Consider the following 17,268-nt stretch of genomic DNA (forward strand, 5'->3'; position numbering starts at 1 on the left):
ATAAGTGTCATTTTTGTGACCTACATGAATAAAGTGTTTTTGAATTTTGAATTTTTGAATTTTTTATGTTCTAAGGCTAGTACAAAATATATAATTTGAAGCTATTGAATAGCCTCTAAAACTAATATTAGTTAAATTAATTACTATTTTAATTATGTTAGTTTAGTTTGAATTTTGATTTAACAACAAGTATTAACATCCACACGATATTTCTGAAGCATTATTAATTAATCATCTCAGTGCTTCATAAGAGTTACACACGCTAGTAGACAAAGATGATGGAGCCTTTTTGCTACACTGGGCGGGTGGACATGTCCGTTGTGGTTTTTATCCCCTACCTACAGAAATAAGGGATTGCTTGTCACTAATTCTAGTAGGCTTCATAAGATACATAATAGCTTTAAGGGTAAATGTATACACTTCTATAATAAAGTCCCAGCCACTGTTCAGGCATTATCTATAAATAAATTTAAATGTTTTATAAAAAAAATGGCTCTGTCGTAAATCCTATTACTCCACTGCTGAATATCTAAATGATCGGACAGCCTGGGACTAGATTGTGATTATTTTATAGCGATAGAAATGACTGTACAATATTGTATATTTTTATTGAAAAGAGCTCAAAAAAAGAAGGCTGGGAGAGTTTCTTGCGCCGCTTCTTCTCTCTCAGAGCGCCATTTGTTTCCGAAGGGGTAGTAGTATCTAGTAGTTATTAGAAATGACATCAAAAAGAATTCTAAAGGAATCAATTTTGAGAAAATAAATGCCTTTTATGCCTTTTAAAATGCCTTTTTACACCATAGGAGCCTTTAGTATTAACCTAATTGAGCTAAGTTAAGCTAATCGGCGCTCTCAGTTCCGGTGTAGATCAGAGCTATTTTGGTTCTCGCGCAGCGTTCTGTCAATGCGTTTTATTTTACGTGTAGCAATAGATTGCTCATAATTAGGATCATTCGAGTGAATCTATCTGAAAGCTATTGAAACAAGCTATAAGACCATGCAAAATAACCCATCTTATGAACAATATAAGGGTCAGAACTTGGTGAGGGAATAGAGTGCCGTACGGCACACTCCGTTTTGGTGTATTTGTTCCCCGGGACACTGCCGATTTGGGAAGGTTAATTATTGTTATATAAGTATTAAGCGTTCGAAAGCTTTACCTGATAAGAGTGGCGATGCATGTCCACAAAACAGCTCTGAACTCAAAAGAGTACATTACATTGCTTAAAAACCGAGTTTACAAATTGCCTGTTACTACTGTCAAAACTGCATTTGCATGTCGCTTTCCAACCTTTTTGTACCCCCGGATTTATAATAAACTGGTCCAGCTATGTAAATTTAAAGAACACTCCATCTTCAAGGCTAAGGAGCTTCTATCAAAATATTTAATACAACTATCCTATATGAAGACTGAAAATCTTCTTAAGGTACACTCCTAAAAAATACATACATACACATATACACAATACACACACTTTCACCTACACATACACACAATTAATACTAGTTATTACTTTTAGTTTATTTCTTTATATGATTAGTTAAATTTTAGTAATCAGCTTGTTGTCACTAGCCGCTTGTATATCTTTATTTTATGTTAATTTTACTATTTCCCCCACGAGACAGGCAACGCCTAGTGTGGGGGTCAGTATTAAATGTTAATTTGTACATGAAAAGTGTGAAATAAATGATTTTGTTTTTTTTTTGTTATATAAGTATACTGTATATATAGTGTATTTTGTATTGATCTTTGTATCTGATATAAATAAATAATTGTTATATTATTATAAAAGTTAACAGAAATTTGGATGTTGTTGAAAGCTACGAATGGTATCAAATGGTGGTATTATATTATCTTGCATGTTGTAGGTTTGACCCGCATGGATATTCTTACTGCAATACGCAATGCTACGGGTCCGAGGCCCGCGTTGTTTGTGCCTGAAGTGTCATTTGAATTGCTAGTCAAGAGGCAGATTCGGAGGTTAGAGGATCCTTCATTGCGTTGTGTGGAACTGGTAAGTTTCTATATATCTCTAGTCAGGCCATAAGTTTTCTTGCAAATAAAAATGCGTCTTTTTAGGATTCCATAGCCAAATGGCAAAAAACGGAACCCTTATGGATTAGTCATGTCTTTCTGTCTGTACAGTCCGTATGTCGCAGCCACTTTTTTCCGAAACTATAAGAACAATACTGTTGAAACTTGGTAAAAAGATGTATTCTGGGAACCACATTAAGATTTTCACACAGAAATTTTTTTTTCATCAAGCCCAGATCCTCTATGGATATGTCACCACAAGTGATATTGAGGTTTCTTATATAATTTTTTTTTCTGAACTGAATAGCAAACTATTCGACTACACAATATGCGAGAGACACTTCCAAAGTGGCAAAATGTCCTCTCTAAAAGCAAACTTCCACCTAAAATTGTTTTGGTCGAGATCTAGTAGGCAAGTAGTTTGTTTTAATATGTCATAAATCGTAAACCTACAAGAACTTTTATATTATGTTACTTGCTGCTACGGAACCCTTCATGGGCGAGTCCGACTCGCACTTGGCCGCTTTTTTATAATTTAATGTAATCGCAATAAAACTTGTATTTATATATTTATTAATGTCTCAATGTATAAAAAAAATTGAAATGGCCACATTTGTCTTTGATACGACTCTTTATTATATCGGGCTATAAATCATAGTAAAGAAATCATAATATTGAAAAACTAACTGTTTCCATGCCCATGAAATTTTGCCATTGCTTTCACTAGAGTCTCCTTATGAGAATCACAATCAATATTTGCATGTCCTCTGAAGCTATTAATAATTGGCTAGTCAAATGGTCCCAAATTCGCCTATTATTATTATTATTTGGAATGGGTGGCTATTTGCCTAGTCCTAATGATTTCTAGTAACACCGCGTCCAAAATTAAACTATTGTGTTCGCCACTCATAGCTCGTCGTCAAGCCCTGCAGCCTTTACGAACCGCAGTTTCTTCTTGACGCGTATTACAAACACCATGTAGTACTAAATGATGGTGTTACACTTATACATTAGTGGGCCCCAATCGCAGAGTAGATGAAGAGGCGTTTCATCAGTCTCAAGGCAAAATTTGCAAGTTGAATTGGTCTATATGAGGGCCAGTCTTCAGCTGTTATAAAGCCTGGGATTTTGCCCTTTTAGCCAGGTTTTTATAGTTCATGCCTTGTGGCTAGGTGCAGAAAAGTTGGTAGATTTTTAAAAAGTGTATGGCTGAGGGGTTTCACAAAAAGACGGTCCTTTTATAAACTTTGGTTGAAGTCCTCACTCCTTTTTCACAAAAATGAAGCTGTGGCTACTTGATCAGACAGCCACTGATAAACCATGATTGATGCAGGTTATGAGCTCGGTCGTTTTGTTTTTTGTATTGTTCTACAAACACGAAATACTTTTCACCAGTCAAGAGGATATTCTTGTGCCTTTCATAAATAGTAGTGTTTTGCTCAATCCACTAGTTTTAGCTTTAGGAATTGATTAAGGGAATTTTGTGTTAAACTATATAAAACTTCAATATGATATGACTAGATAATTACTAGATAATTTATACGTCTAGATAGTCTTCTGCTGCGACTACCGATAAAAGCAGGTTAGGTTTAATACTTTAGTGTGCGTGACAAGTTACGTCTTACACTTGCGATTTGTATGACACTTTGTGTTAGTGTGCGTGCATTGTTCAAAATATAATATGTTAACTCTAAACTCAATTTTTTTCGACGTTTTCACACCTGTCCAAGTTTTATCTAGACCATAATTTCTCAACTTTATTTTGCTCACCACCCACTTTGAGAATATGTTATTTTCTGGAGTATTTTCGTGTATCTTTTTGCCTTTTAAGACTTTATTTTTTAATCTACCCACGCCCCATCTGCGTCATCTCAATGCCCCCTAATTTTCTTAGGGTCTTCAGCTGCCCCCCCGAAAGTCTCAAACGCTCACAAGGGGTCGTTATCGCCCACGTTGAGCATCTATAATCTAGACGTATGAATGATGTAAGGACAGTCCATACAAAGCGGGTAGTTTGTAATGTAATTGGTGTACAGGTGCACGAAGAGATGCAGCGCATCGTGCAGCACTGCGGTACCGAGGTGCAGCAAGAGATGCTGCGGTTCCCGAGGCTGCACCAGCGCATCGTGGACGTGGTCACCCAGCTGCTGCGGACCAGGCTGCCCGCCACCAACTCTATGGTAGACATCAGACACCAGTAGATTATGGATTAACGGCGCCTATTTCTGCCGTGAAGCAGTCATGTGTAAACATTACTGTGTTACGGTCTGAAGAGCGCCGTAGCTAGTGAAATTACTGGGCAAATGAGACTTAACATGTTATGTCTCAAGGTGCGAAGCGCATTTGTTGTCAGAATATTTGGGCTTTTCAAGAATCCTGAGCGGCACTGCATTGTATCAATTACCATCATCTGAATGTCCCGTATTTTCATAAAAAAATCATTGAAGCTAAATACAAATAGGCGCGTCCATTTGCATCTGCTATTGTGTGCAAGGTGGCGATCAGCTGTTATGGCTAGTAACCCGTTTATTCAGCCGCGTCCTGATTGGTCGCAGCTTCCCGACAGAGAATCTGCACGCCGCACAACACATGTTTCACATCAAATTTTTTTTAGTCGGATACAGACAGAAATAATCATAGTAATAAACACAAATTTTAGAAACTTATTTCGATTTTATAGTTATACTAGCCATTCCCGCCCGCTTCGCTGGGCAAATTTTAAAAGGAAATAAATTAAATTTTATTCATTCATTACAAATACAAAAAAAATTAAGTAGCCATAAACCATCTAAGATAGATTTCTCATCGAATGGTGGTAGTTTCATGTCGATACGATCAGTGGTTTAGGCGTGATTGTGCCTCAAACGAAGACCATTTTCACTATATATAGTCGTATATATAGATATACATGTAGAAATCGTAAATAAATTAGAAATATCTAAAATATTAATATTATAGTATAGTACGTAGATAAATTAGAAACATCTAAAATATTTGTGGTACGATAAGCCTTTAAATTTTGACGATCTATCTTTGTAGAGAGACGAGAGATCTTTGTACCTGGAATATCACTGGGGGTGCTTCTAGTATGCTCGTGCGCAGATGCAGCTTCAATCGTCTCTTGTCCGGGAACTGAACTTTCACACTCCACAATACTATAATCGATAGTCTAGTATAATCTTACTAGCTGACCCGGCAAACGTTGTTTTGCCATATAAATTGTATTGATCTTTTGCTTGCTAGTTGATAAGAGATGGCGTTAGTTGTATTCATTAGTAACAATCACACTTCTTTTGTATTTTGTATAATTCACACTATTGTTTTATAAATTATAGTCTATTTATTATTCTGGTGTGTAAGCTATATTATTGTAAAGTTTCATCAAAATCTATTCAGTAGATTTTACGTTAAAGAAGTTCAAACATACATCCAGACATACAAACTTTCACATTTATAATATTAGTAGGATACTATAACCAGTAAATGCGTGGTCAACGATGAGTTGAATTGTGGTGCGCAAAGTAAGCGTTGCGATGCGATTCACGTATAATTGCGTCTATAGCGGCTGCCGGAAGGTAACCGGCTTAGTAGCGATCACGCCACCTTCGATCTTCGATATAAATCGGTATATATATAATAGTGCGCTTGCGGGTAGATAATATGAATGGATAGAAATATTAAAATTGTTGTTGTATTGTTACTTATACTTTTAAATTGTTAATGTTTTAGTCACAGTGACAATAACACATTTGTTATTATTAGTTCTAAAAGTTTTAACAGCAATGATAGTTTTAAAAGTAATATTATAAATAATGTTGTCTTCAGGTGGAGAACTTAGTGGCGATCGAGTTGGCGTACATAAACACAAAGCATCCGGACTTCCACCGCGAGGCGGCGCTAGTGTCGGGTCTACTCAAGAGTACCGACGGCTTGGTCGAGGATTTCCAGTACAGACAGAAACCTTCGCGGCCCGCGGCCTCGCCGGTACAAAGAATGCTCAAAGTATATATATATATAACCTTTATTATTTCAGCTTGCTAACAATGGCTAACATGATGTCTGGACTAACAAGGTTATGTTCCGGATTGCTGTTTGAATTTGCTTATAAGTGATTCACAATCCTTATAAGCAAATACACTCTGCTGTCCGCTGAGATTCTTCCTTTCAGGTTTGAGGCATACTTTTTCGAGAACGTGCTAGTTTATGACGTTCAATGAGTCTGAGACCGACCATCAACTGAACGTCCTGCTCGTCTCGTCCCTTATTTTCATAAAAAAAAACACAACAAGTATATAAAGGTTTTAGTATATTTTATATTTACTTATTATGAACTTGTATTATACATATTAACAAACTACTAACAATTATTAACACTAAACATATATTTTGTTTTTTTATTATTTATTTATATTAAAAGAATTAGTTACTAGATGAGTGATAAAGTTATTTGGCGTAGGTACTTGAATAAATATTGATGCCATTTCGTATTAAAAGGTATAACATTGTTATGTCAACATAATATACTTGCTCTCAGATGATCGTAATTCACAGATACGAAAAAATGCTTCATCCTGGGGCAAAACGTTATGTCTATAAGTCAACCATTTCAAGAATATTTGAATAGAACCATTTTACTAAAGCACTTTATAGCCAGTTATGATATTGTGTTTACACGAAAATCGAATTGACACTGGTTTGATACGACCGTTGATTGTGTACGATTTTCACATGATTGAAGAAGTAAACAATCCAATATTTATTTGAGAAGTGACAGTTGGAAATAGTTCATTATCATTATACCTGGTCTGGCTATAAGTTCTGTATATGAATACAAATAATAATGCATTTATTCTTTATGATGTAATGTAATCTTAATAATAATAAAATAGCAATAAATAATGACTACCTTTCGCTTTAATGCAGGCTTTTAATCGTTAATTAAAAATTTGTGGCCATAATTTTTTGCAAAATTACGTACGTGTTTCCATAGGAATTTAGTCTTTGTTTTTTCTAGTGATTTCTTTAGCATCTCGTATCGACATGTTGCATAGAGCACGCCATGTCTTTTAAAACTGACCACACTTTGTAGTCCAAAGGGTTCTGATCTAGGTTAGACAATGGTCAACTCTCTTAAAAAATTCTTATTAAGTCTTTTTGTGCCTGTACCAGATACCTGGTATGAAAGGTCCAAGTTACATACAAGATCCAAAAAACATTTTTTTTCATTGAAAGAAATCATAAGATTATATTATAGCGTTTTCCACTACAGTAAAAATAATACAATTGCAATATTTTTATCTTGACGCGTTTAGCAAAATACTTAATTTCTCGTACAACTCTGAAAGAGTGGCGATATCACAGCACGAATCTATCATAAATCACGTTTTTTGTTTACAATAACAAAGCTTGTTTATCTAGCAACGAGTAACATAACCCGCAAAATGATATATGAAGTATTAAAAACAAAAATTGTTGTCGCGTCTCAAGTGGCGACGCCGTGTTTGGCGCCAAAACAGTTCAGCATGCAATAGGTTTTGGACGCGCGGGACGTGCGTGTTTCAGGAGGTTAAGTTTAAACGTATTGCTGAGAAGTTTCACAACACGATCTAAGACAATCTTTTGGTACACCTGGCCTAAAGTCGAATTTCTGAAACTAATTAAATACGTTTGTTCGTCATCATCAGCTATTTTCGTCTTGTAGCTGTTTCTTCGTCAAATGGGTGACCGGAGGTCCGCACTGGCATATCTCTCGAGTGTATTGGACATCTACCAGAAGGTAACTGGGTGCTTGCATTGGTCATTATCTGTATCTCCTGTCATAGTGCAGAGACAATTTCGTTCAGTGGCCCTAGTACTTCTAGCAAATTATTTTATTCTAATTCAATTTAAAATATAAATAATTATATAGTTCAGCTACTAGCGTCTACCGATATATAGGTATTTGAAGTAAAAGTATAATTTAAGCTTAATATAGTACAAAAATATTTTATGTTTGACTGACGTGGAGCTTATTTTGATAGTTGGTAAGTACAGCCTTAGGCCTATCGCAGATGACACACTTTTTGTGCTATTGAGTCTGCATTGCGCGCAAAATGTCATTGGCATATATTTCACAGACTCAGCGCACACGACACACACTTTCGGTCATTTTGTCGGCAGAAATATAGGGATGTACACGCAATGAAAGTACAGACTGCGGTGTATTATATCGTACTTGAGATATAAAAAAATAAGAAGAAATAGAGAATTTTGGGTTCATCCTATTCTTTCAGAGAAATTATTAAAGTTAAAATTATTAAAATTAATTTGCACACTTCATTCCACAATTTTCTTTTTAAATTTCTGTCATGATACTCCGCCAAACATGTATCATACAGTGCTGGTCTGTTTCCTATTTCTTCATAGATGTCTAGCGCCATGGTACACGTCAATCATTAGCAAGTTCAGACTACAGACTAAAGCGAGCGTCGTCTGCATTAGCGCTTGTTGGCGCGAACGTTATATTTTTTTGACGCACATTTTGTACGTCGCGGTGCGGCGCGGTCTGTCAGATCGACGAGGATATTTTGTGTGTCAGACTTTTTGCGCGTCGTATGCACTACTGCATATAATTCTATCGGTTTTATTATCACAGACTGAAAAATGCGTCACGGATAGTCTGTCGTCTGTGATAGGCCTTAGTGAGAGGTTGAGACTCGAAATTAACCAAATCTGCAGTACGTCGTTGGTACGAGTGACCTGACCTGACCTGACCTTCCCTCAAATGACCCATGGAGCTCGTCTGTGATCACTGACTAAAAAATTATTAGTCCATGTTTGAAATTGTCTATCTTCATGGAATATAGACCAGTTAGACTCTCATTCACCCATGTTAATGGAATGATAGAAAAACATACAATATTGGCTCTTATGGACTGCCAGTATCATACATTAGTTTGCTTTACACAAGGTATATTGATAATGATATAAGAGGGCTTTTGTATGGTTTTTGCTGTTCAATTCATACACCATAATATTTTTATAAATTTGTCATCCAATATGTAACTGTATCAATCCTGTCCAAACACTTAATTTAATTGCAAGATTTATGCGCAATTTAAGGTGAATGCGAAATTACAGCAATTTTTAGACAGTTTTATTAACTCTTTAACTTAACTTTAAACATACAAATTTTGATGAATTGAAATTTTTTAAGAGCTTACTCGTATATTTTTAAAATTTCCCCTATAACAACAAATGGCGAAAAAACCGGATTTAAGTGGCCAAATTTCAAAATGATTAGTATGAGTAGTAGACTGCAATGTGAAGTTACCAAGTTACAGGAAACGTTTAAGTGATTTCGTTATAAGGAGGCAATGGATGAGAGTGGATGGTCTACACTTTAACTCTAACTGGCGTGGAAGTTCTGGAAAGGATGACTTGGGCGTATATTCCGCAATCAGATCTTTTTTTAATGAAAATAGGGGACGAGACGAGCAGGAAGTTCAGCTGATGGTAATTGATACTCCCTGCCCACCCTGCCTACAATGCTGTGCCGCTCAGGGTTCTTATAAAACCCCAAAAATTCTGAGCGGCACTACAACTGCGCTTGTCACCTTGAGGAGTAAATTGTTAATTCTCTTTTGCCCAGTAATTTCTCTAGCTACGGCTTTACGGCAGAAATAGGCGCCCTTGTGGTACCCATAATCTAGCCGGCATCCTGTGCAAAGGAGCCTCCCATTGGGAGATCGGGGGGAAAACGAATAGCGGTCAGGCCGAGACTTCCAAGAATAAGAGAGCATGCTTGAAAGAATTTAGTGACGCTTAGATAATTTTTACGTCTAGAAATAGCCTCTTGCTGTAGGAAACACATTGCAACAGGCCAGGTTTATTGCGTTAGTGTGCATGACAGCTACGTCTTATACTCGCGATTCGTCAATCACTTGGTTGTAAGTGTGCGTGCTGAAAATAGAGTTTCATTTTTGAATGCAAAATGACTGTGGCTAATATTGATCATAATATTATCTACCTACCTGCCTTTGATTCGTGCGTAATATAATCATATTGATATCATTATTGTGATTATATAGAGTATGGGTGGCGGTGATCACTTAACAACAGGTGACCCGTACGCTCGTTAAAAAAAAAATGTTTCGGATATTTGGGATGATATATGTTTAAATAAAACACTTTTAATGGATTAAAACGCGTGTAATTGTAAATACGGGTGTCTATAAACTGGACTGTAACTGTGGCCTGTTTTACATTGGCAAACTAAACTCAATATCTCAAGCCGACTTAAAGACCACATTGCGGATATCAAACACAGACGTCATACCATAACCTGGGATCCAATAATCTCTAAATTGAAACCCACAACTACACATATCAAAAACGAAGAGGACACTGTCAGTAAATTTTGCCAAAAACCATTTGTCTACAGCAAATAACAAAAAAAAGTGTGCGTGTCAGCTGCGACGCACGACTGGAGTTTACTCCTCAAGAACGAAATTTGAAAATTTTAAAAATCCAGCAAAAATGCCGTAACAAAACTCCTGTTAACTCATTTTTGCTGGAATTTCAAAACTCCTTAACGCTCAAAATATGTCAGGAAATGCCCAAACACTACTGTTAAAAGCGGAACTCAATTTTAAAAGATCCATCGAGTAAGTTACATTTTGGCACACCCGAATAGGTATATTGTACTATATGCGTAAGCTATCACGTAGTATACTGTGTATGCTAGCTACACACAAGTATATATAGTACACACACAACTGAAAAGTGTTAGGTGCGCGAGAAATGCGCAGCAAAAACGTTACTATCCCATTTGATGAGTAGGTTTTACTCTCCATATTTTTTTCAATCCGGGCGCCTTATACAAAAATCGATTCTTAAGGAGTAAACTCCCTAAAATTTAACTTTTACGCAAAGATCTAATATAAAAACACAGCATATTTACATGCGTTTTAATTTTTTAAAAGTCTTTCATTTAAATGAGTAACACTCGCGTTAATTAAAGAAAATACTATGATATAATATGTTACATGTTGCGCACATATTTCAGCACATGCCCGCTATAACGGACGGCCAAGAGAGCAAGTTGTCGTCACAGAATAATAGCGAATCCTCAGACTCACCTCAGGTATACATTCATATCATTTTCTACCTAAATTCATTCTACGTTTTGTGTACCGAAGTGCAATGCACCGCTTTTAGTGCTTTTTACTAACCCACTAGTATGATATGAAATCTGTTACGTTGATTGTTGTGAAAAAATAATCGAATATATTTTTAACCAATAAACCTAACCGGTTGGCCCTTATTGAAGGCGATTATTGACCGAATCGAAGAGCTCGAATCAGTAGCAGTAGATTTATCTGTAACTGTCACAAAAGAGGTTGTTATGTTCGGTTTGAAGGGATGAAGTTGCCCGTGTACTTCCAGGCACGTGAGATGGCATCTTAGGGCCAGGCCGCAACACTGCGTTGCGGCGTCGTATCGCAAAATCATCATCGTAATATTTTACAAATGTAAATATGACTTGGTCATTCATCTGCCTTTCAAATTTTAATAATTTTTTCAAAATAGAAAATTAACTCAAATATCGAAAGCTTTTGTTCACATGTTCTTTATTAAATTATTAACCAGTCTACATAATACTTAGGGCCAGGCGCAACGCAGTGTTGTGGCCGGGCCCTTAGTCTCAGAGTGATGGACGCGTCATTATATATAACGGAACACTACGACGTAGACCGATTTGTGATATGACACAAACGTGCTGTCATTGTTATATTTAGATGGTACTGCTTATGATCAGGTACATCATCTGTCCGTTCAGTATTTCGATATAAAATAAATTATATAAAAATAAAATTTTGTAACAAAAAATTATATTTATTTTTATATTTAAATAAATATTGAAAGATGATGTTCGATGTATGTCGGAGAATTAGAATATAAAAGTAATATGCCCTGTATGATTATATTCTACTCTGTGTATTGGGCTGAACTTTTGGCGAACGTCATCTTTCAAAGTGTGTTTGAAGTTGTCACTGTGTACGTCAATGTCGGTGACGTGATTGAAGTTAGTTATTATTGTCCATCAGTAGAGCGCTCATTGAGAAGTCGTATTCGTCTTCAAGCTTGCGCCTGCGCCGGTTGTGCGCACTGATCGACTTAAAACAACATGGAGGATACCAACACGGTGACGCTCGATTTTAAATCCAATTAAATCTCCGAGATTTGTTTTTTGTTGAATTGTTATATATATATATAACAATGTCTTGTATACTTATATATATAACAACTGAGCCACATCCTGAGAGTTAAACAAGACATACCTAGATTAACGATCCATGTGTCACTCGAACGGTTGGATCAGTGGGTAAGATCACTCGAACGTATTCAGAGAGGCGCGGGTTCGAGCCCCGCATCGCTCATAAATTTAGATTACAAATTTGATTTGTATAATTAATGCCAGAAGTGAAGTATACTTTAAAAGAACAAATTATATATAAAAACCAGGTGGCTATTTCTCCTTGGGACGATTTCATTGCTGTAACGCATACGAAACATACATAAAGTTATCCCTTCTCTTTCGTTTCATAAGTGTATTAGGTGCCTATTTCTGTCGTGAAGCAGTAATGTTGGAACATTACTGTGTTTCGGTCTGAAGGGCGCCGCAGCTAGTGATATTCCTGGGCATATGAGACTTATCATCTTTTGTCTCAAGGTGACGAGCGCAATTGCAGTGCTGTAAGCTGCTGCCCAGTAATGGGAATGGCGTATCAATTACCATCTGCTGAACGTCTTGCTCGTCTTGTCCCTTATCAGTCAACTCAACACACAAATATTAACTCTGCGAGCGTTGTGTTGATAACAGATGAATGGAAGCCCCGAGAACAGGGTAATGACACCACAGAAACCCGTCAATCTGCTACCGGAGGTGCCGAGCCATACCTCGCGGAAGTTGTCGGACAGGGAGCAACACGACTGTGATGTCATCGGTATGTATGTCACTCTTGTTACTAGAACAAAATTGGAATCAAATACAGCTCTGTATCGATTTAATTTATCAATACCGGTCATAAAATGCTTTTATATACCCATATAGTAGTCTCAGCAGTAAAATAAGAAATAATTTTATGCTTAATAATAATCTTTTGGCGTTGATATAAGGTTTCGGAAACTTTATCTCAAAAAGAATTAAAAAATTCACGTACTGAGATATTACTATTCTAGTAACAGACAAAAAAGAACATATATGCTACATATTAATAATAGAATATAAATTTAAAATAACATCTACTATCTAAGTGATTGAAAGTACCCACTTAAAGGGAACTTACTTACGCACATATAATTTATTTTATTTAATAACACAAAAAATTCAAATTATTTATTGAAAGGACACAATTTAGATTCTTTGTTTACCAAAAATCCTTTAAAATGTGTTTTTTTAACTATTTTTATATTTTGATATAGGCCTTTAATGTGTCTGGCTAGGAAAATATGAATTTACAACAGGCCATATCATCTAAAATTGACTTAATCAGTAGTCCATCATGTTCAACTCATGACTAAATGAGGGTCTATCTTTAGCCAGTCTAGAACGTTAGTTTCAAATCAGGGCTGGTTTGTTTATCGCCCTGCGACCAGACCTTCAGTGCAGAATTGCTGGAAAGTTTACAGTACAAAAAAGAGCGCTTAATGGAATGCTGAGGGAGTTCCTTGCGCCGTTTCTTCTCTCTCAGAACGTTATTTGTTTGCGAAGCGTTGGTAGTGATATGATTGACGTCAAAAGTAATCGAAAATAAATAAAGTGTAAGAAAATAAATGCCTTAAATGCCTTTCACAGTTTTATTAAGTTTTATTGCTGAGACTTACACACTTTAGCTGAAGTTATCTCTTTTTTTTTTTTACAAAAATGAAGCTTTATTATTTGTTACCACATTGGAGACACTCAGACTACATACGCAATTCGTAAAGATACTTTGAATTGTTTGAATCTTTTGAATCTTTTTTTTTGATGTCTGGATATGGTACAAAATTTTTATATTTTTTAAATAATTATCTTTAACATCACCAACTAATATGTGAACATTTTAACTTATCATTAAATAATCAATGATTGAAATAAAAATAATGTATGGAATATGGATGTTAATTTTACCTCATGATCATTTCACTAATAATTTTAACATAATGTAAACATTTACTTAGCGTTGTGATGGTAGGTGGACGGAGCGAGAACGCGTCATATTCGAAAGATAATCCAAAGACAGTAGACGGCATCAGTATGATGCACTTGAACGGAATGGGTGATCTAGTCGGTGAGGACTGGGGTTATACTGGCCACTTTCTGTGTCGTAACTTTAATCCAAGGTATAATCCGCCTTGAAATTGCCACTTTAATATAGCTACGATATGTTCATTAGGTTCAATAAAACGAAGTTTGACTGGCCTCTATTGAATACTTGTTTTGACCTGTTTGAAGGTTGCTTCGTGTGCGAAGAGAATGGATGAGAGTTGATTGATTGAACAAATTCATACAGGCAAGGTGCCCTGTGCTTTCCTGGGGCATCCAAAGAATAGGGAAGTCCTAGGCCCAAGGGTGTCGTAAGAGGATTCGACTTAGGGCATTTATGAGTGGAAAGCGCCTTTGTGTTTCGGTCTGAAGGGCGCCGTAGCTAGTGAAATTACTGGGCAAATGAGATTTAATATCTTATATCTCAAGTAGACGAGCGCAATTTTAGAGCCGCTCTGAATCGTTGGGTTTTTCAAGAATGCTGCGCGGCACTTCAGTGTTATGAGCAGGGCGTATCAATTACCATCAGCTGAACGTCCTGCTCGTCTCATCACTTAATGTCATAAATAAAACCGCCTGGTTACACTTAACGCTGACACCCTGTATATGGGATGCAATATCGTTTTTTTTTCTTTGATTTTGTTCAAAGCCTTAAAGCCTTCCAAGTAGCTATTATTTTTCTTCTCACACTCTCTGTAACTACTCGCTACTACTACTCTGACTACACGCGTAAAGAGGCAAGACTAATAGGGACGACCGACGGTACGCATCTTACGTCAGATGTGCTAGTAGAACGCTAAGGTAGATTTAAGTCTACAGAACGAGAAAAGACAAACGCAATTCGGGATAGAAAAGAGACAGTTGTCAGTTATATTAAAGTTCTTTATTATATATATATTCGTACGAATGTACGTTGCCTTGGATTAAAGTTACCGTAGCTTATCATCTCACTGGTTTCCGACCACCTTTCATCTTCAATCTGGAATAATGATAATGAATATGATAACGATGTATTATAAATTATTAAGTGTACATTGAATGTGCTATTCGATTTAATATTTTGTTGTTACAATATTCGTTATATTTTTTTTTATATTGAATATGAAAATAAATGTTCTGTAAAAATTTGTTATACTTATTGTCATGTTCATTATTGTTATGTGCATGCTGTGTTTAAAGTGCATGATGCTTGTGTCAAGCAGATGGGTAATTATTTTTTGGGTATTTTATTACTAGCAAGGATTTTCGCCGCAGTAGAACCATGATAAGTCTATAGAATCAGTGAAGACTGAGAAAAGTAGATGCGGGGGTAGTTGTGATTATTATTATTGATTAAAGTTTTAGATAAATTTGGCCTTATAATATTATGATAGGGTAATATTTAAGCAATACTTAGATACATTACTAGGCTTAAGATTTTAAGTAAGACAAATAATCATAATAAGGTTACATCCTCACCATCTGGATCCACACACCTCCAGAGCGCGGTTAATAAGGAATGTTCTACAAAAGTAGCCACAACCAAACTGTGAAATGAGCTGCCTTGTACGGTATTTCCACGACAGTGCACCGTGGTAATAAGGACTTTCAAAGAAAGCACCCAGTCACCTCCTAAATCGCCGCGGAGAGAGAAGAAAACGTGGCCTGTAGTGATCTGTGCGCTCGTTTGTCCTCTTCATTATAAATAGTAATACAATTAATTAATAATAATATTTTATATAAATATACATTGATGATGCTTAAAGTTTTAAGGTGACGAACGATGATCTAATCGTTTTACCAATACGAAACTCTTTAACCTTTCGGATTCTTTTTTTTTAGGAGGGATGCCTTAGTATTTTCTCCCTATCCTTGTTAAATTTTTTTCTAACCGGGTCAACTTCTTGATCATTACTGAGTATAGAATTTCGATCAGGTGTTTTTTATTGAATCTGCTGGCCGTGCTGAAGACATTTTCTTATAGTCTTCCTGGCAACTACACTGCCATATTAGCTCAGAATTTCTTTCCGCACAAACAACTGCTGACGCAAAGTTCGATTGAATTGTATCGTGGTTGCACTCCTTGAAAGTAACAATTACTTTAATTACTTTAAACTGTTATAATTACTTATTCAAATAATTGTTAAAATTTAGTGTAAGGTGGGCAATAAGGCCTACAGTGGATTATCACCAATACAAAACATCTGCTAGAAGCAGAATTTAGAAAGTCTTCAAAGCGGAATGTAAATATTTTAGTGTTTTAAATACGATTGATTCAGCCGGCTCTCACATTAAATGACGCCGCCCTGGGAAACGAGCTCATGTCTCCCAACAAGGCTCCATCTGTATGAATTATATAATTTTAATTAAAATTGCAATTGATATAAATTGAAATCGAACACTCAAAGCAATATGTTTATCTCTTACACTTTATTACCCGCACCTACCATACTACTACATTTTTTAAAATCTTGATTGATGAAGAATATTATCTCAGTTTTCTAATAAAAAAACGGCTAAAATTTAAGTCGCCTAAGTCAAATCTCTTCGTGGGTCGAAAACTATAGCCATCAACATAATTCCCTTTTGTGGACCACCTTAAAATTTGACAAACAAGTTCTACTGTACATGAATGCTTGGACTAGTGCAGATGTAGGTATGTTTTATGGTCACGTATCAGTGTTGTAAATAGATGGCTTTGTATACGACTGGATAATTTAGTAGATGAGTGGTGAGTATTGTGTCTGTTCTCTCTACTTAAGGCTTTTTTATTTTTTCTTTATCAATAAAATCTAGATTGTAATAAAAATGATATCGAATTCACATTAGCACTCTATTAAATAATTTTATATAATATGTTTCTTCTCATATCATATATATACAAATCTGCGTATACACTAAAAATGTTAGAAATTAATTCGTATTGTGATGTAATATCGGCATGCTGATTGAATACAAAAACAGA

At 35.9% G+C, this 17,268-nt stretch overlaps 1 protein-coding gene across 8 annotated transcripts in view; it reads left to right on the plus strand.

Annotated features, from left to right (window-relative positions):
* LOC126970624 (dynamin-1-like protein) overlaps positions 1–17,268 on the plus strand; it is a 587,387-nt gene that overhangs the window by 11,598 nt on the left and 558,521 nt on the right. For 4 of the 8 annotated variants that reach the window (XR_007730677.1, XR_007730676.1, XR_007730675.1 and 1 more), the window contains exons 8-13: positions 1,870–2,015; positions 4,072–4,215; positions 5,861–6,037; positions 11,082–11,159; positions 12,900–13,023; positions 14,254–14,349. Coding sequence is in view for 5 of the 8 variants with exons in the window: in XM_050816673.1 (XP_050672630.1) it covers positions 1,870–2,015; positions 4,072–4,215; positions 5,861–6,037; positions 11,082–11,159; positions 12,900–13,023; positions 14,254–14,349 (765 nt within the window). In the remaining 3 variants the exon portion in view is untranslated. The remainder of the gene's footprint in view (positions 1–1,869; positions 2,016–4,071; positions 4,216–5,860; positions 6,038–11,081; positions 11,160–12,899; positions 13,024–14,253; positions 14,350–17,268) is intronic. The other 4 variants (XM_050816674.1, XM_050816675.1, XM_050816677.1 and 1 more) reach the window with 4 other exon arrangements.

The sequence above is a fragment of the Leptidea sinapis genome, chromosome 21 (assembly GCF_905404315.1).
Source record: "Leptidea sinapis chromosome 21, ilLepSina1.1, whole genome shotgun sequence".
In the NCBI taxonomy this organism is placed as follows: domain Eukaryota; kingdom Metazoa; phylum Arthropoda; class Insecta; order Lepidoptera; family Pieridae; genus Leptidea; species Leptidea sinapis.